The sequence below is a fragment of the Chrysochloris asiatica genome, unplaced genomic scaffold (assembly GCF_000296735.1).
Source record: "Chrysochloris asiatica unplaced genomic scaffold, ChrAsi1.0 scaffold00028, whole genome shotgun sequence".
NCBI lineage: Eukaryota > Metazoa > Chordata > Mammalia > Afrosoricida > Chrysochloridae > Chrysochloris > Chrysochloris asiatica.
Window position 1 is genome coordinate 12,789,092 of NW_006408546.1, and position 20,729 is coordinate 12,809,820.

General features: G+C 41.3%; 1 protein-coding gene across 1 annotated transcript in view; it reads left to right on the forward strand.

The window, feature by feature from the left end:
* Positions 1–17,867, forward strand: part of PCCB (propionyl CoA carboxylase, beta polypeptide) — a 123,428-nt gene extending 105,561 nt beyond the window's left edge. The window contains exons 11-15 of the mRNA XM_006846644.1: positions 7,866–7,973; positions 8,197–8,297; positions 15,192–15,290; positions 16,111–16,210; positions 17,746–17,867. Of these exons, the coding sequence (XP_006846707.1) occupies positions 7,866–7,973; positions 8,197–8,297; positions 15,192–15,290; positions 16,111–16,210; positions 17,746–17,867 (530 nt within the window). The remainder of the gene's footprint in view (positions 1–7,865; positions 7,974–8,196; positions 8,298–15,191; positions 15,291–16,110; positions 16,211–17,745) is intronic.
* Positions 17,868–20,729: the final 2,862 nt, after the last annotated feature.

Genomic DNA, 20,729 nt, shown 5'->3' on the forward strand with positions numbered 1-20,729 from the left:
CTCCGGGAGCCACTGAGGCCAGCCGATGAGAAAGCACTAAATTTCTTGCTTTCACTACAAATTTCACTCACTATAAGCCTTCAGACTTTCTAAATATTCCTTTATATGTAGTTCAGAGTTCTGGGACTGTACCCTGAACCTACTTCATCTGGTATTCTATGTTATTGCCGACAGAGATCATCACTGCGCTTCTTCCTGATCCACCATCAACCCCACCCCCACCCCTTTTGATTTTGAATGATTGGTGAGCGTACCTTACTAGAGTTATTGTTCTCTCTATATACCTGTCAACTTCTCGGCTAAAAATTGGGCCATGAGAGTGAGTTCTGTTCTAGACTTGAAGGTTAGCCAAGGATCATAGTCTAAGGTTGTCCAGCCTCTTTCTGACCAGTAAGTCTGTTGTTTGTTTCCCTTTAGTCTAATTTTGAGTTTTGTTTCACATTTTCTCCCACTTTTTCCAGGAAGTTCTAATGTGATCCCTTTCAAAGCAGTTATTATTGGTAGCTGTGCAACATCTAGTTCTTTTAATATTAGGGTCATGGTAACTGATGTTCACGTGTTCCATTGAGTCCAAGCATCTTCAATTTTTTTTTTTAACTTTTTATTGTGACTTGAGTTAAGGTTTACAGACCAGATCATCAGCTTTACATTCAACAAATCATACATTTTGTTTCATCTCAATGATTGCATTCCCCTCTATGGACAACAGTTCTCCTACTTCTCTCTGTGATTCCTATTTGCATTCCACCCACCTTCATATCCCTTCTCAATTTTGTCCTTAGGAAAATGTTGCCCTTTTGATTCAGAATGACCATTCCCAGGGTGAGCATACCTTGGTAGTGTTGCTGTCCCAGTCTATAAACCTTCTACTACTTGGCTAAAAATTAAGGCATAAGGGTGAGTTTCTTTGTTGACCTAAAGGGTGGTCAAAGATAGTATAGTCTCAGGTTCTCTGGTCCATTTCTGACCAGTAAACAGAAATAATTTTGAGTTTTGTTCTGCTTTTTCTCTTGCTCTGTTCGGGATCCTCTAATGTGATCCTTTTCAGGACTTTTGGTAGTGGTAGCTGGGCACAAACTAATTCTTCTGGTGTCCGAGTCATGGAGACTGATGTTCATTACTCCAATAGACTAATTGATTCCAAGCATCTTCATTTCTTATCACTCTTCTTTCCTCTCTTCATGGAGAGACACTAATACCTCTACCTTAGATGGCCACTCATGAGCTTTCAAGATCCCAGATGTTGCTTATGCACAAACATCATCTTTCAAACTCTTAGAAATTTGTGGGGGAAATAAATAAATAAATATATGTATGTGTGTGTGTGTATTCTCCTCTTCCTCCCTATTCTCCCCTTCCTCCCACCATTGATAACCGTCTAAGAATGTTTCTTTTTGTATGGAAACTTTTTTTTAAAGTTTTTACAGTAGTGGTCTCATACAATATTTGTCCTTTTGTGTTTGATTAATTTCACTCAGCTTAATGTCCTTCCAGATTCCTCCATGTTATGCGGTGTTTTGCAGATTCATCATTATTGTTCAGTGTTGTATAGTACTGTCCATTGTGTGTATGTACCATAATTTGCTTATCCATTCTAATATTGATGGACCCTTAGGCTATCTCTATCTTTTTGTTATTGTGAATAGTGCTGCGGTGAACATTGGTGTGCATATATCTACTGATGTGCTAGCTCATAGTTCTTGTGGGTACATACCAAGTAGAGGGATTGCTGGGCCATAAGGCGTTTCTATTTCCAACTTTCTGAGAAATTGCTGTACTATTCTCCAGACTGGTTGAATACTGTACAGTCGTACCATCATTGTAGGAGGTCCCAGTTTCTTCATGGATGACTCCAACTGATTTTTGTATGTTGATCTTGTACACTGCCACTTTGCTGAACCTTTCAATAAGTTCAATAATTTTTTTGCTGAGACTTAGAGATTTTCTAAGTATTGTTTTGTTGTTAAGTGCCATTGAATCTCTTCTGACCCATAACAACGCTGTATAGAGTTTCTGAGGAGCAGCTGGTGTGCTTGAAACCACCAACCTTGTGGTCCAAAGCAACTTTGCATTCCACAGCACCACATCAGGACTTCTTTCTATGTATAGGATCATAATGTCTGCAAATAGAGTTTTACTTCTTCTTTGCCAGTTTGGATACCTTTAATTTTCCTCTCTTGCTGTGTCATACAGAATTTCTATTTATAACTTTTTGAGAAAGCACGATACCGTTTTCCTTAATAAAACGTTTTTACACCTGCCAACAATGTAGATTGTCCCAGGCACTCCATACTCTCGCCAGCATTTGTGGTTTTCTGGTTTTTTTTTAAACTTTGCTCTTAATCTCATTGTTATTTTGATTTGCATCTCTCTAATGGTGTGGTGCTATGGGTTAATGTGCCATACTGCAAAGCCGTTTGAATTGCAAGGTCAGTGGTCTGCTCCTGGACTGCAAAATTAATCACTCCCCTCCTTTTGTTACAAAATATGTATGTACCTTTACATTTCTAACCCTCACAGTCGTCCTGATAACAATTATTCACTGTTGTATCACAAGAGACCTATCCCCATCTCCTTTCATCGGCCCTGCCCAGACAGATTGGATACTACTCAGTGGAGATTTTGCCTTCTTCCATGCCCTCTGGATCTAGGCTCCCTCTTGAAAGCTTGTAAGCCAGTCACTTCTTGCCTTTGTAGCCCCCCACCCCCCCATTTTGGGTAGCCAATGTCCAAGTTGTCCATCCATGTCTACTCTGTGTATGGAGGAGGAGGGAATGATCCTCGCTGTAAAGATTTTTTCCTTCTTTTGAACTACTGCATCCATAGGTGTAAGTCAGGTTCATCAAATTGTATCAGATTAGTCTTTTTTTCCTCTTCTTTCTTCTTTTCCTTGAGCTCTGATCATCCAGTCATTGAAGCCAGGTCATGTGGGGTGTTCTTATGCATATGCCCTCTCTTCTTATCAGCTAGACGCTTCTCTCTCCACTCTAGTCCTCTGTGTCTATGTCACTGACTCTGGGCCCAGGAGTCCCCAGGTCTTGCCACACTGCTGGCCAAGCAGTTCTCCAGGTGTGTACTTTTTGTATAACTTTCAGAGATCAGTCCCTTGTCTGATGTATCACTACAAAAGCTTTTTTTTCCTAGTTTGTGGGCTCTCTCACTCTTTTGACAGAATGTTTTGATGCATATAACTGCCTAATTTTTAGTAGGTTCCCATCATCTCTTTTGTTTTCTACTGTGTGGTTTTTGACAGTGCATTTATGCCATATATCAGAGCTCCAAAATTTGTACCTTTTTTAAATTGATGATATTTATAGATTTAGGTTTTACACTTAGTTTTTTTAATCCATGTTGAGTTTGTTTTTCATGTGTAGTGTGAGATATAAGTCTTGGTTTATTTTTCTGCATATGGATTTCCTTTTTTGCCAGCATCATTTGCTGAATAGACTATCTCTTCCCCATTTAATGTGCATTGACCCTTTGTCAGAGATCAGCTAGCTGACTGTATGTGGATGGATTTACTTCCAGGTTCTCAATTCTGCTCCATTAATCTATGTGTCTTTTACTATACCAGACTAGGCTGTTTTAACCGCTGTGACTGTGTAGTAGATTTTGAGATCAGTAAATGAGAGGCCTCCAACTTTGCTCTTCTTAATTAATGCTTTGCTTATCTGTTGTGGCTTTCCCTTCCATATAATTTTATTGATTAGTTTTTCTTTCTCTTTAAAGAATGACATTGAAATCGGATTGAGATTACATTATATTTTATCACCATTTGACAGTTTGGTATTACACTATCTCCTCTTTTTGCTTTGTAGTTGACTTCATTTTAAGTTAATCTCTCTGGTTACCTGTTTACAGTCTTAAAGATTTGTTTTCTACGATCTTCTGTATAAAAGACCATTGAAGAATTGATGCATTTGCGTTATGGTATTGGAGAAGAATATTAAAAGTACCATGAATTGCCAAAAAATCAAACCAATTTGTGTTGGAAGAAGTACAGCCAGAATGCTCCTTAGAAGCCAGGATGGCCAGACTTCATCTCTCATACTCCATACAGATTGTCAGAGTGATCAGTCTCTGGATAAGGACATCATGCTTGGTAAAGCGGAGGGTCAGCGGGGGGGAAAAAGAGGAAGACCCCCCAATGAGATGGATTGTCATGGTGACAGCAGCAGTGGGCTCAAGTGTAGTAACGATTGTGAGATTGGCATAGGATAGGGCAAGGTTTCATTCTGTTGTGCATAAGTTAGCTGTGAGTTAGTGCTGACTCGACAGCACCTAAGAATAGGTTTGTTTTACTTTAAATACTTTTATATCAGGATTGAGTTTTGGATGGTGGTGGCATGTATATTAATCTCAGATTGTTGTCTGCTGTTGATGGCTCTCACCTCAAAGAACAGTCTTTAGTATTTTCTGTAAAGTTGGTCTGGTTATTACAAATTCTTTTAATTTGTTTATCTGAAAATGTCTTAATTTTCTTATTTTATTTGAGAGAGTACTGAATATCTGATTCTTGGTTGGGAATTTTTTTCTTTCAGACTTTTGTATATGTCATCCCACTGCCTTTTTGCCTGTATTTTTTTCTGCTGAGAAATCAGAGCTTTGTCATATTGGTTCTCCTTTATAGATAACTTTTCATTTATCCTGAGCTGCTCATTTTCATTGGTTTTGGTAAATTTGATTATATGTATTGGTGATAATCTTGTAGGATCTATTCTGTTTGGGGCTTATTCAGCTTCTTGTATGCTATTTCCTGATCTTTCTTGATGTTATGGAAGTTTTCTTCCAGTACCTCCTCGACAGTTTTCTCTGTGCTTTTTGTTGTGTCTTCCTGTTCTGGAATTCACATCACCCATATGTTATTCCTCTTCATGGTGACCCACAGAACCCTGACTGACATTATCTGCTCTCTGTCATTGTTCAGGTGGTATAGGAGGTACTGGCCCCTGCCCTGTGAGTAGACTTGTGGAGTATGGCTGTGGCTGTGTCCGTGGACATGGTTGATGTATGTTTTCAGGTGAGAAAGAGGAACCCCCTCTCTCCACACACACATACAGACAAGAAAACAAAACAGAATAAACATACAGCAACTAACAATGAAGAGACAAAATAATAAAAGAGAAAAAAATAAAGTGAAATAGGCAACAGCCAGGAAGAAAAAGAATAGATAACTAAAAAGAGAAAAGAAGAATAGGAAAATATAGCTATAGCAGAGAAAAATAAGAGAGAAAATAAAAGGAAGATTAAAAAAAAAAAACTTTAGAAAAAACAGGGAGCAGGAAGATGAAAAGAAAAGAGTACAGAGTAGTAAAGAAAGATCAAAAGAAAAAAAAAAGAATTGGGGAAATTAGAAACAAAAAACGAAAGAATACAAAAAGTATAAAATTCAAATGAATGTAAAGAGAAGGATTGTGGTAGTGGTCATAGTGGTGTGCCGTAGAGTTGGTTACGATGCATAGTGACCCCTATATAGGGTTTCCAAAGCTGTCAGAGCTCCTAAAGAGAAGGATAAGAAAGAATAAAGAAAAGCAACGTAATAACAAAAGGAAAACAACAACAACAACAAAAAGCAGAGCAGCTGCCAGCCATTCCTCACAAGGTAGATACGTATAGAAGGAATGTGACAGCAGAGTTCTTGCCCCTAGATGGTGTTCCTATAGGCCTAAGTATTATCTGTGTTCAGGGTACTCAATCTGGAAATAATCTGGAGGCCTTTGATGGATCTAGGTTCAGTGTCTGTTAGAACCCAGGGCAGCTGGGAGCAGAGTGGCTGTCTTTGAGAGTTTCTGTTACACTAATCCTGTTCTGGTGACTCTGTAGGTTCTATAGGTCTGGAGCCAAACCTGCCTTAATCTGGGTACCAACGTGGTGCAACTGGCCCCTGTCTCACACTGGCATGACTCCCAACTAAGTGCTTCTGAACTTCCAGAGAGCAGGGCCTGGGCTGGGAGTGGGTGAGGGGAGGAGCTGGCCATACATACCTCTGATCACTTCTCTGATCTTTCCTCTGAAGTTCAGGGTTCTAGGATTTTCATCTGTATTTGTTTCATTTGGTCTCTTGTATCTTTGTTGTGGCTGGATGTAGTGTATCTGGCTAGTCTGCCATCTTGCCGGAAGTCGGTTTTCCCTTAATCTTTCTCCAAATTATTTCAGTAACATGAACATAAACTCCCTGCCCCTTAAGCAAAACTTTCTTTCCTCCCATTCTTGATAACTACTACTAATTTTTGTTTTTTATGTATTTTCTTGTATCACATAAGGAGATCTTATTTTTTTCTTTTGCATTGTACTAACTTTGCTCAGCTTAATTTCTTCATGGTTCATCTATAGTTTGACATGTATGAGGACGTCATCTCTGTTTTTGGCTTAGCAATAGTCCATTGTAGGTTATACCACAGTTTGTTTATCCATTCAGCTATTGACAGACATTTTTATTGTTTCTGTCATTTGACTAGTGTGAAAAGGGTTGCAGTGTGAATTCTTGTCCATGTGTCTATATGTGTTACTGTTTTAAAATGTTAGCAGTAACCTATGAGTGAAATTGCTGTGTCATATTGTAGTTTTATGTCAACTTGTTTAGAAACCACAACACAGTTTTACACATAGTGGCTATACCATTTTATATTTTCTCCCAGCCAACACTGAAGGTTATTTCTTTACAACCTTGCCAACACTTACTGCTTTTTGTTTTGTTTTTAGTTATCATTGCCATTATAATATGGATTTACCTACCAGTAATTGAGCTCTTGTTGTTGTTGTTGTTGTTGTGTGCCGTGGAGTCGGTTCCGACTCATAGCGACTCTGTACAGGGTTCCCAAGGCTGTAAATCTTTACGGGAGCAGAAAGCCTCATCTTTTTCCTGTGGAATAGCTGGTGGTTTCGAACCGCTGACCTTGCGGTTCACAGCCCATTTCATAACCACTATGCTACCAGAGTTCCTTAATTGAGCTCTTAGTCTGTGCCAATTTATAGATACCATTCTTAAGACTTTGCTAGCAGGTAGCAACTTCCCTATTTTTTTCAGGTGAGAAACCTCAGGCTCAGAAGGGTAATTTTCTAACTTGGTAGAGCCAAAATCTAATTCCCAGTTATGTGGATTGTCTGTCAGCTTGTCACTTACAGCACAGCTATCTTGTGTTGCTGTAACATAAATATCACGAGGGACTGCTTTAACAGTCAGAAATGTATTTCATCATACTTTAGGAGGCTTTTTTTGGGGTCAGTGCTGGGAGCAAATCCTTGCCATCAGTCTTGCTTTGGGTCTAAGAGTTTCTCAGCAGAGCGGTCCCATAGCCAAAGATGCCCTCTGCTCCAGGCTCGTCTTTCTTGGTGGTGTGGTGGGAGGTTTCTCTTACCTGCTCCCTTTTCTATTATTTTATCTCTTGTAAGAAGAAAGGTGGTGATACATGCATCACCCTAAGGAAACTCCCCTTAGAGTGGATCAGGGTTGTGTGTTGCAGCCCACAGTAATCCCCTTACAACTTATTGGCTGACCACATCAGTTCACATGATGATGATGATGAATTATTACTTAACTGCCAAACCACTGAGAATCATGACCCCATCAAGGTGACATATTTAGAGGGGGCTGCAGTTCACTCCATGAGACAATAGTGGCTTCTCAGTCATTGGACAGAGCCTGGGCACGTGTACTAAGGTGTGATTCCAGGAAGAGAACTACTGGTGAGGAGGACATTTCTGGTCTCTCTTTTCTTTGTGGGTTCTCTGTTGTTATTCTGAGATGAGGAATCATTAATGCCTCCATATAAACCATCTTTGGAAAGTTGCTGAGGATACACTCCTACATGGGTAGATCTAGGGGTTTCCCAGAAGCTCAGCACAGATAATCTCTCTATTTGTAGGATGCCTGGATATTAATTCGTCTGTGAAAGGGGCTCGTTTTGTCCGGTTCTGTGATGCTTTCAACATTCCACTCATCACTTTTGTTGATGTCCCAGGATTTCTGCCTGGTAAGTCACTGACAGAGATGGGGACCAGCACAGGATCATTTGCACAGTGAGGCACCCACTTTATTTGGAGATCTCTGTATTCTGGGTGTCCAGCAGGCATGACTGTGAGGAGTGATCTTTCTCTGGCCCGTCAGAAAGGCAGTGGAAGACCTCACAAACTGAGTTCTAGGCAGTTCACACGCAGAATTCTGCGGGTATTAGTAACTTTCCCCTTATCATCTAGGCACAGCACAGGAGTATGGGGGCATCATCCGACATGGCGCCAAGCTGCTGTATGCATTTGCTGAGGCAACTGTCCCCAAGGTCACAGTCATCACCAGAAAGGTAAGGAACCTATTTTAGAGACAGTGACTGTGTTATTGTTGTTAAGTGCTGTCTAGTTGGTTCTGTCTCACGGCGACCCTGTATAAGGGTGTCCAAGGAGCTGCTGGTGAGTTTGAAGTGCTGATTTTGCGGCTCAAACTGACTTTGCCGTCTAGTGCGTATCCTACAGTAGTACACGAGGACTCAGAGTGATTGCTGGTTGTTGTGGTTCATTGCCGTGGAGTTGGTTCCAACTCATAGCAATCCTGTGTAGGGTTTCTGAGGAGTGGCTGGTGAACTTCAACTACTGGTCTTGTGGTTCAACTACCCTTGCAGTCCAGCGCATTAACCCATAGCGCCACACCAGAACTCCACGGTGACTGCAGTTACTTGGTCTGACTTTTCTAGCCATAGTCTTTGTAACTGACTGAGTGGTGGTTATGACTCATAGCAAACATGTATAGGGTGTCCGCGAGCAGCTGGTGGGTTTGAACTGCTGCCTTGAGGTTAGCAGTCCAGTGCTTATCCTATAGTACCACACCAAGGCCATGCATATAGGTTGTATGAAACTTTAACCTGGGGACTGATCAGTTTTGCCATTCCACTGGGTTTATGGAATATATGAAGTATGAATCTAGGAAAGTTGGAAATGGTCATAAATGAAGTGGAATGCATAAACATAAGTATCCTAAGCATTACTGAGCCCAAGTGAACTGGTGTTGGCTATTTTGAATCTGAAAATCACATGCCTGACTATGCCAGGAATAACATATTAAAGAGCATGAATGGCGTCACATTCATCATCATCAAAAAACAAACAAACCCTACAACAAACTTACCAAGATGTGTCTTGAACTACAACACTGTCAGTGATAGGATAGTGTCCATATATCCATATGCCTACAAGGAAGACCACTTAATACCACTATTGTTCAAATTTATGCAACAACCATTAAAGCCAGTGATGATGAAATTGAAGAAATCTACCAACTTCTTTAGTCTGAAATTGATCAAACATGCAATCAAGTTGTATTAATAAATTATTGGTGATTGGAATGCAGAGGCTGGGAAAAAAGAGGAAGGATTGGAAGGCTCAGTTGTTAGAAAATATGGCCTTAGTGATAGAAGCAGTGTTAGAGATCGTATAATAGAACTTTGCAAAACCAATGATTTCTTCATTGCAAATATCTTTTTTTTTTTAATCTTTTATGAATTATGTGATATTTTACATGAAAGAACAGTAGTTTTACATTTATCCTATCGTATATCGTTTCCTTGCCATGGTTATAATCCCCTCCATGCATCATCAACCAACCAAAGGGTATATCCTGCAAGCTTGCCTCCTGGTCAGCACACAGACCCTCTCCCTCTCTGGCTCTAGAGTCACCAGCCACTCCATCTCTCCACGCCATCATCTCTGCCTCCATCCCTGGCATCACTGCTTCTCTGGGTAGCTTCCCACACTCTGCTTTTCTCCCTTGATGGTCCCAGGGACCTCTGTTCCTGGACTGCAAAGTCAACCACTCCCCTCCTTTTGCTACAAAATGTCTACCTTTATACTTCCAACCCACACAATCAGTCCTGATAACAATTATTCACTATTGTATCACAATAGACCTATCCCCATCTCCTTTCATTAGCCCCGCCCAGACAGATTGAATACCACTCTAGTGAAGATTCTACCTTCCTCCATGACCTTTGGATTTAGGCTCCTTCTTGAAAGCTTGTAAGCCAGTTACTTCTTGCCTTTGTAGCACCACACCTCCATTTTGGGTAGCCAATGTCCAAGTTGCCCATCCCTGTCTACTCTGTGTATGGAGGGGGAGGGAATGATCCTTGCTGTAAGGATTTGTTCCCTCTTTTGAGCAACTGCATCTATAGGTGTAGGTCACATTCATCAAATTGTATCAGATTAGTCTTTTTTTCCTCTTCTTTCTTCTTTTCCTTGAGCTCTGATCATCCAGTCATTGAAGCCAGGTCAGGTGGGGTGTTCTTATGCATATGCTCTCTCTTCTATCAGCTAGATGCTTCACTCTCCACTCTAGTCCTCTGTGGCTATGTCACTGACTCTGGGCCCAAGAGTCCCCAGGTCTTGCCACACTGCTGGCCAACCAGGTCTCCACCCGGGTTCACAGAAGTCTATTGAATGTTGTAGGGCTTAGCTCGCAGTTTCATTGCTGTTTTTCCCTCACTTCCCCTTATTGGTGATGAATGTGGTCACCAATCTGAGCGCGTATTCCCAGTGAATCTTAGTCTTGGAAGGGGGTTTTTCCTAAGGGGACCTGACCACTTGCCTGGATGTCTCCTGGGTGAGCAACATGCTTGTTCTTGTAGTAGTCTTTCGGACTGCCTGTATCGTTTTGTATTTTTCCTGTTGATCTTTCTTTCAAGAAGTATCTTCTGTTCTTCTAGCCGCTCCAGGCTGGTCTGCTTGTCCTTTCAAGTGAAAGTTTCCCACCTCTGAAGATTCTGGATGAGGTTCAGGATTCCACCTATGATTTCATGTAATGAAGAGGCTCTGTAGGAAGCCTCCTTCATCGGGCATGTTTATTGTAGCTCCATTTTAGGTATTCCAATCAGTTATAGGCAGAAGACAGACTTATACGCTTTCTATGGTGATATTTGTTGCTATTCCTTTCACTCCCCATCAAGTGTCTATTTTATCATGGTATGCCAGGGAAACTAAGATTTGAAAGACAGCCAAGCATCTTAACATTATTTCCCCCCTTTTGCCCATTCCAACCATGTCTCACTCCCTGTATCCCAGAGCCCTGTTGTTCCAAGGTTGTGTATACATCATTATTTACCTCTCCCACTTAGCTCATGCAAACCTGCCTAATTGTTTTACCATCTGCCTTGTTCATCCATTCCCCTCTCCCTTCTTGTGTATTGCCTCCCTCCCCAGCACCCAAACTATCCTGTGTCTGTTCCCTACCCTGTGCTCCACCTTCCCCTCCCTCCCCTCACCCCACCCCCACATCTCGGTAACCAGCTAAGAATCGCCCCCCCTCCCTTTTAGTATGGATTCTTTTTTCTTAGTCTTTGACAGTAGTTGTTCTATGCAGCATTTTCCTCTTGTGACTGACCAATTTCACTCAACATAATGACCTCAAGGTTCATCCATGTTATGTGATAGCTTACAACTTTCTTGTTGTTCTTCAAGGAAGCATAGTATTCCGTTGTGTGCATGTACCACAGTTTATTTATCCATTCTTCCATTGATGGGCATTTAGGCTGTCTCCATCTTTTTGCTATTGTAAATAGTGCTGCTGTGAACATTGGTGTGCATATATCTACTCGTGTTATGGCTTATTGAAAATATCTTTTTAAAGCAACATAAAAACTACTGTAAACCAATGGAATACACAGAAATCTTATTGACTACATCTGTGGAAAGAGACAGTGGAAATGTTCTGTATCATCAGCCAAAATAAGGCCAGGGGCAGACCGTGAATTGCTCATATGCTAATGCAGGCTGAAGGTGAAGCAAATTAAAACAAATCCCTAAGAGCCAAAATATGACTTTGAACACATCACACTTGAATTTAGAGCTCATCTGAAGAACAAATTTGATGCATTAGACACTAAAGACTGAAGAACAGAAGAATTGTGGAATGAAGAAAATAAAAGGTCATTAAGAAGAGAAGAAAAAAAGAAAAGACCAAAATGGATGTCAGAAGAGACTCTGAAACTTGCTCTCCAGCCTAGAGATCCTAAAGCAAATGGAAGAAGTGAAGTAAAAGAGTTGAATAGAAAATTTCAAGTCAACTCTAGAAGACAGAGTTAAATATTGTAATGAAATGTGCAAAGACCTGGAGTTAGAAAACCAAAAGGAAATAACATTTTCATCATTTCTCATGCTGAGGGAACTGAAGAAAAAATTCAAACCTCGATTTAAAGTATTGAAGGTTTCTATGGGCAAAGTACTGAATGGAGTCCTGGTGTGGCACTGAAGGATAAGCACTAGACCACAAGGTCAGTTTGTACTGAATGTGGCTGTTCAAACCCACCAGCCACTCCTTGGAAACCTGTATAGGGTTAACAACGAAACAACAACAAAAACAACATGGACAAAATATGGAATGATGCAGAAAGCATCAAAAAAGATGGAAAGAATACAGAGTCACTGTACCAAAACGAAATGGTTGATGTTCAGTCATTTCAAGAGGTAGCCTATGATCAAGCACCAGTGGTATTGAAGGAAGAAGTCAAAGGTGCACTGAAGGCACTGGCAAAGAACAAGGTTCTGGAATTGATGGAATACAAATTGAAATCTTTCAATGAACTCATGCAGCACTGGAGTTCTCATCATCTATACCATCACTCATCATCTCATCATCTCTCACTCATCATCTGTACCAAGAAATTTAGAAGAGAAGTACCTGGCCAACTCACTGGAAAGATCCATATTTATTCTCATTCCAAAGAAATGTAACCCAACGAAATGCGGAAATCATTGGGCAATATCATTAATATTGCAAGCAAGTAAAACTTTGCTAAAGATAATTAAAAACGGCTGCAAGCATACATTGACAGAGAACTTCCAGAAGTTCAAGCCAGATTCAGTCGAAGATGTGGAATGACAGATATCATTGCTGATGTCAGATAGATCTTGGCTGGAAGCAGAGAATACCAAAAAGGGATTTGCCTCTGCTTTATTGACTATGCAAATGCTTTTGGATGTGTGGATCATGACAAGCTACGGACAATATTGCAGAGAATGAGTATTCCCGAACACTTAATTGTGCTCATGAGGAATCTGTACATATAGACCAAGAGGCCGTTATTCTAACAGAACAAGGAAACACCAAATGATTTCAGATTAAGAAAGGTGTGCACCAAGGTTGTATTCTTTCACCATACTTATTTGGTCTGTATGCTGAGCAAATCATCTGAGAAACTGGATTATATGAAGAAAAACATGGCATCAGGATTGGAGGAAGACTCATTAACAACCTGCAATATGTTGATGATTCACTCTTGCTTGCTGAAAGTGAAGAGGATTTAAAATACTTACTGAAGAAGATCAAAGATCACAGCCTTCACTATGGGTTGCATCTCACTGTAAAGAAACCCAAAATCCTCACCACTGGACCAATAAATAACATCAAGATAAATGGAAAAAAGACTGAAGTTGTCAAAGACTTCCTTTTGCTCAGATCAACTATCAACTCTCAAGGAAGCAGCAGTCAGGAAATGAAATGACATACCACATTAGGCAAATTTGCTGCACAAGACCTCTTTTAAAGATTTCAAGAGCAAAAATGTAAGTTTGAGTACTAAGGTGCTTCTGACCCCAACCATGGTATTTTCAATAACTTCATATGCATGTGAATGTTGGACAGTGAATAAGGAAGACCAAAGAAGAATTATGCATTTAAGTTGTGGTGTTACAGAAGAATTTTAAAAGTACTATGGACTGCCAAAAGAATGAACCAATCTGTGTTGCAAGAAATACAACCAAAATGCTTCTTGGAAGCCAGGATGTCCAGACTTCATCTTTCATACTTAGGACATATTGTCAGGAGGGACCAGTCCCTAGAGAAGGATATCATGTGTGGTAAAGTGGAGGGTGAGAGGAGTGGAAGACTTCCAATGAGATGGATTGGCACCGTGCCATCAGCAATGGGCTCAGGCTTAGCAACAAATGTGAGGTTGGCCCAGGACTGGACAGTGTTTCATTGTGTTGTGCATAGTGTCACTATGAGTTGGTACCAACTAGATAGCACCTAACAACAACAACAATTGAGTTTGTTAAAATAAACCATCTTAGAAATGGGAGAGGAGGGTCTCACGACCACCGAGGAAGAAGACTCAAGAGTGAAGTGTGTCCTTTGGATCCCAAGATCCTGCACTGCATCTCTTTGATCCAGGCGATGGCGGGCTGAAACAAGAGAAGCAGTGGCAGCAAAGCCAGACGCAAGAGACAGAGAGCAGAGCAGTAGACTTCCTGCCCATGGGGCAAGTAAAGCTGAGTGCCTTTGTGCAGGAGGCTTGCTGATGGTGTGGGGCTTCTCCAGACATTTAATACGGAAAGCTAAATTTGCTGACCTACTAACTTAGAGTTGAATGCCTTTGGGCTTAGGCTTATGGTGTATTGGCGTGCCCTTTGGGCATTTACTGGAGGTGATAAAGGAGTTTTGTAACACTTGCCAAAGCTGGACAGAGGCCAAGGGATCCATGTGACTAAGAGGTCCAGGACCAGGGAGTGTCCCTGTAGCCACTGATGAAAAGAGGCTGTCCTGACTGAAGAACTATATCCTGAGCAGTTCTGATTCTGAATTGTAGTCTGTTAGCTTCCCTAATAAATACCATAAGCATGAATTTTTTTCTGTGAGTTCTTTGTGGTCTTTGCCGTTGATTATCAAATCCCACAGAGAAGTAGAAAGTATTGTGGGAGGGGCAAGGTGGTGTCAGAATTGGTTTAGAAGGTTGGAGGGTGGAGGTGTGTCTGACTTCTGCCTCATAGAAATTGACTAAGGTCAGATGCTGATGGTGATTTGTCTCTTTACCTGTTGTGAAGTCAGAGGAGGCTAGACGCTGCCCTCATGCACTTTCTATCTCCGTGCTATACGCCATGGTTATAGGTCTAGCCCAGAGTTTTACCAGGAATGAAAGCAGGAGTGTACCTTGCTCTCACTCTTGAAAAGGTCTCTTGAGACAGCATTTCCAACCTTGCAGACATATCCATGATCTTTTAACAAAGGGAACTAAAGCAGCAGTGGGAAAAAGCCAGAAAAGACAGTGACATTCACTGTGGAAGACTTGGGGGTTCTGCCATGTATTCTTTGCTCTGGCTCCCTGACATTGCAGACATTGTGCTCAGGAGCTCTATTCTTAAGCTGTATGAGGGTCTGTCAGGGATTTGAACTGGTTGTCTCAGGATCTGATATTTAGAGTTTGGTTCTCTTTTAGGCCTATGGAGGTGCCTATGATGTCATGAGCTCTAAGCACCTTTGTGGTGACACCAATTATGCCTGGCCCACAGCAGAGATTGCAGTCATGGGAGCAAAGGTAAGGACCTCCAGCTTTCCTTTTTCTGAGATCAAGTGACTATGCTTTCCTAGCAGGAGTTCAAAGTACAGCTGGGAAATGCTGGCCAGAGGCTACTGCCCTGAGTATAGCCCAAAACTCAAGGGAGTTGGGTCCTTGTCTTGGCAAAGTTCTCTCTTGGGGACTGGGGCCAAATCTGCCTCTTGTCTCACTTCAGGCAGTGAGTCTTCGTGCTAAAGGTGAGTGGGAAGATGAAAAGAATGGAAAGAGGGGTGTGGTTGGCTGTGGGTATGAACCATTTAGCTCCGAGGGCCCCATACCACAGAACCGATATTTAGGAGTTGTAGCATGAAGACCCATCTTCCAGCTCCATACCCTTTACATTTGTAACTCAGTCTGTCCTGGGGCCACTGAAATTGATGATGAAAACTCTGGATAATCAAAAAGAAAACATTACTTTCATGTCCCTTGATGCAGAGGCCATAGATCTAGTAGTGGACAATATTGACCTCAAAGAAGACTGATGTGTGCAGACAGGGTAGGAAGGAATCTTTGCAGGAAAGCCAGTGACCACATCTTTGCCTGTGCTGCTGCTCATTGAGGCCACAGCTAAGTGTCCCAGCATGCAGCTCCAGGGTCATGGTGGTTGGCTCCAGGTTGTTCGTGACTTTGTGACCCTTCATCTGGAGCTGACACTTCTCTCCAAGACTTGGATCAGCCAACAAGTTTACAACCACAGTACACTTTGACCAAGAAGTTTGCAGCCTGCACAAGTGATAATGAATTTTAGTTTGCTCAGATTGGACCCTCTGGTGAAGTCTAATGATTCCTTTTGTGACAGGGTGCTGTGGAAATCATCTTCAAAGGGCATGAGAATGTGGAGGCTGCTCAGACAGAGTATATTGAGAAGTTTGCCAACCCTTTTCCTGCAGCATTGAGAGGTAAAGTATGGTGGGGAGGGTAGCTTTGTTCATGTTTGCCCCCTTTTTTTTTTTTTAACTTCAAATAGTCTCACATACCTTCCTTTACTATGTACATCAAATTGAATCTGAGGCATGTTGGAACTGACAATGGAACTTGTATATATTGCTTTGGTAATTGGAATCAAAACATTGCTTAAATGGCACAATTTCATTATCTGGTTGGTGGTTGTATGCCACCGAGTCAGTTCCGACTCATAGTGACCCTGGATCCTGGTTTCTGAGGTTCTAAATCTGTACAGGAGGAGAAAGCCTTGGAAACCCTGTGTAGGGTCACTATGAGACAGAACTGACTCCACGGTACTTAACAAAAACAACATTCCTAACAGAAAGGTAAAAACAGTAAGTGTGGGAGCTTGATCACATTGAAATATCAGCACTTCAGCAGTATGGCCCTCCATTCTCCCCTCCCCGACCCCATTTCATTGAAAACAGGATTGCCAGCATTGGCACCCTTCCTAGCCCCTCCTGTATAACAACAACAACAGTGCCATATAAAAATCACAGAGAAACGCAGCAGAACAACCAAATAAGCCTAGACCAAATTTAGAATTCCAGTGTTCAGTGTTTGTTCTGGGCTCAGCTGGTTGGTTGTTCTGTTGGTCTCATCTGGTGGGCTTTCTGGAGTTGGATGGTCCAGAATGGCATAGTGTACCTGCTTGGTGCTGGCTGTCAACGGGACTTCTTTCTCCAATGGTCTATAATCCTAAAGAGTTAGACCAGGACCCTCAGGGTGGTTGGAAAAGGATGGAAGAGAAGCTGCAAGGCCTCATGAGGTCTAGGTGTGGAACTTGTACAGGCTATTGTTGTGATTCCTATTGGCCAAACTATGTCACCACATCCGGTGAAGAAAGAAGCTCTACCTCTTGGTGGGAGGAGTGGCAAAGTCATATTGCAGGGGTGCTTGTGTCTAGGGATAGATGATTTGTAGTCTTTTTGAAAATAGAGATGTTGTTGTTGTTATGTGCCGTTGAGTCGTTTCCGACCCATAGCGACCCTGAACAGGGTTTCTGAGGCTGTAAATCTTTATGGGAGCAGAAAGCCTCATCTTTCTCTGATGGAGCAGCTGGTAGTTTCAAACTGCTGACCTTGTGGTTCACAGCCCGATTTGTAACCACTACATTAGAGTGGCAAAGTCAAATTGCAAGGATGCTTGTGTCCAGGGATAGCTGATTTGTAGTCTTTTTGAAAATAGTGATATGTTTTCTTAATTCCATTTTCTATTGAATTCATCTAGACATTGAAGCAAAGAAGAACAGGGAGGGGGTCTAATTTTCTCTTTATTGTCATGTGATCGTAAACCAGAAGGTGGGATCTGACAGAATAGGAGGCTGGAAAAGGGTTCACAGGACCTAGCCCCTCTCAACACCTGTGATGGTCAGATTGGGTCCTGCTCACAGTCAGCCCGGGGTTGGTGCCCTGTGCTCAGCACAAGGGTGGAGCGGGTGTTAATCTGCAGATGCACACAATCAGTCTCATTTTTTGCACTTCACCAGGGTTTGTTGATGACATCATCCAACCTTCTTCCACTCGTGCCCGAATCTGCTGTGATCTGGATGTTTTGGCCAGCAAGAAGGTGCAAAGGCCTTGGAGGAAACATGCCAATATTCCCCTGTAAACAAATCAAAGGAGAATGAACTAAGAACTAAATTACTGCCTGGTCATTACACCCCATCGCTGCCTTTTGTAATCATGAAGCTGGGAAGCTAAATACCAGTAATAACTTGAATTGACTAAGTTTATTAAATTCCAGATAGGTCTCCTTTGTACCGTACTATAAAATTATGTGCTTTATTACGAAAGGTTAATTGATGTTTTAAATGGTAAATTTAGTTTTATATGATAGATCTATGAAAAATCAGAAAGCTAGAAAGAAACTAGTATATGGTCTTGTAACCCAGAGCTAATGCTTATTGATTTGTGCGTATATTGTTCTCCTTCCCCTCCCAAGTTGTTTTCCTTTTATAGCTTGTAAGCCAGAATATTTATTAAATTGGGAATAACACCTTGGCCCTTAATTTCCCCTAAGAATCATTGTGTTATTACATGTTTAAAATTGTGTCTAGTGAAATAGTTAATCAAAAAGGTGTGGTACAGTAAGTTTAGTATCACTGAAGATTCTTGCCTCTGTGTCAATTGTGACACCTTGAGTTTTTAACCCTCTCTCTGCCTATGTTTATTAATTGGAACTCTGCTGTATGAATCAGTGGGTGGTGCAACTGGTTAGGGACTTGACTAACAACTTGAATCCATCCAGAAAGTACCTTGGATGAAAACACTGGTGAATGAATTCAAGAAGCTCACAGCCACTGAAAATACTATGGATGGAGTACGGTTCTACTCTGCCACATATGGCTTTGCTGGGAGTCAGATGCAACTTTTCAGCAGCTGCTTTGGATTTTGGCTTTATCCCTTAATTCTGACAAGAATTGTTGAGTATTTAACAATGTTTGCAATTCTGTGTGTGTGTCTAGCAGCACACGTCTCTAGGTTTGTGTTCCTCCAACCCACTCAGCTGCACCATGGAAGAAAGACCTGGTGACAAAAAAACCTACATGGTGCTCAGTTCTGTAACATGTAGTGTTGTCATTTGCCATGAGTTGGAATTAACTGAACGGCAGTGGGTTTATTCTTTTTTTCCAGGTGTGTAGTGGAATAGATGTTCAGAAAGGTGAAGTACAGTGATTTTAGTATCCACTGATGATTTTAGGTGGATTATAACATGTAGATCCGTTTTGGAAGAAGTGCAGCCAGAGTGCTCCTTGGAAGCCAAGATGGCCAAACTTTGTCTCTCATACTTCAGACATATTGTCAATCGCTGGAGAAGGATATCATGTTTGGTAAGGTGGAGGGTCAGAGAAAAAAAGCAAGATCCCCAATAAGATGGATTGGCCAAGTGGCAGCATCGATGGACTAAAGCGTGGCAACAGTAGTGAAGTTGGTCCAGGATCGGGCAGTGTTTTATTCTGCTGTGCGTAAGGTCGCTATGAGTCGGTGCTGACTCAATGGCACCTAACAACAGCAACATAACGTGTGGAGTTTCTAACTCTGTTGCTGTGTCTACATATATTAGTTGGAATTCTTCTATAAGGAAGGAATTTTTCTTTCCTGTTTTAAGTATCCGTTTGGACTCTTGGATATTTTTAAAATTCAGCCCATGATAAAACCATTTCTTGTTATGATGCTTCTATTTTCTTGGCAGCCAGTGAGAGCTCCTTCAAGTTGTCCTCTAGGTTCTTGTGAGTTTCAGTACTTTTTGAGCAATTGTTTTCATACAAAGGATGATGTTCCAAGTTCTTCTTTTCTTTTCTCAGTCCTGGAGTCAGATGTTCACAATGATATTTTGATACTGGACATTTTAGCAGACACAACTAGAAAATATTTATTTATGCATATGTGTTTATATCTATGTGGGGTATGTGTGTATATTATATATATATACATTTTAACCTCTGAATTGAGACTGATACTTTAAATTCCAGTCCAAAACTACAGGTTCTTTGCTCTCTGCATCCGATATTTTTATCTTTACAGTGGAAAAGCAGGAATATTGGCTCCCATTCTCCTCAATATATTTTACTTACTGTGGTGCTATAGGATAAGCACTGGACCACCAGGTCGGTTTGAACCTCAAGGCCAGCGGTTCAAACCCACCAGCTGCTTCTCAGAAACCTTAGACAGGGTTGCTGTTCAATTAACTGAATGGCAGTGGATTTATTCTTTTTTTCCAGGTGTGTAGTGGAATAGATGTTCAGAAAGGTGAAGTACAGTGATTTTAGTATCCACTGATGATTTTAGGTGGATTATAACATGTAGATCCGTTTTGGAAGAAGTGCAGCCAGAGTGCTCCTTGGAAGCACTTTACAATAAATACAGAAGAATTGCTACAACCAGACCACTATCAATAATAAACCTTCTCAAGTGAAGTACAGAACATTTTTTTTCTAGTTCTTTTTGTCTTTAAAAGAAGATACATGGTCAAGTTACTTGGATTTCTAATTGAGTGGTAATTTATCAATCTGATAGAGTTCAAGTCTTTGTTTTTATTTGTAGACAACAGAGGTTTCCCCATCCTTAGGTACTTTATTTTAGTGAGCATGTTAAGTATTAAGAGCTAAGTCAGGTCTGGAGATTTTGAGTAGTTTCAGCACATAGGCCAAGCCATGGCCTTCCATTCCAGAGTGCACCCCCTGGGGCTTCTCTCTCTCTCGTGAAGGCCCTGGGACCTGCAACCCCAGATAACATTCTCTTAGCTCCAAGTTAACCTGAATCAGTATGTGACTGTCCTCCATCTACTGTCCACCTGCAACCCTACAATTTCAGCTAGTCAGGCTCCCACCCTTGGAATTTTTTTTTTGTTTGAACTTTTTGACTTTGGGAAATTCCTTCTCTACAGTCTTTATCCTAATTGGATTCTGGGCCATTTTGCAACAGTCTCTCCACTGGTCTTCCTACTCTGTGCTCTCCTGCCTCCCTACTC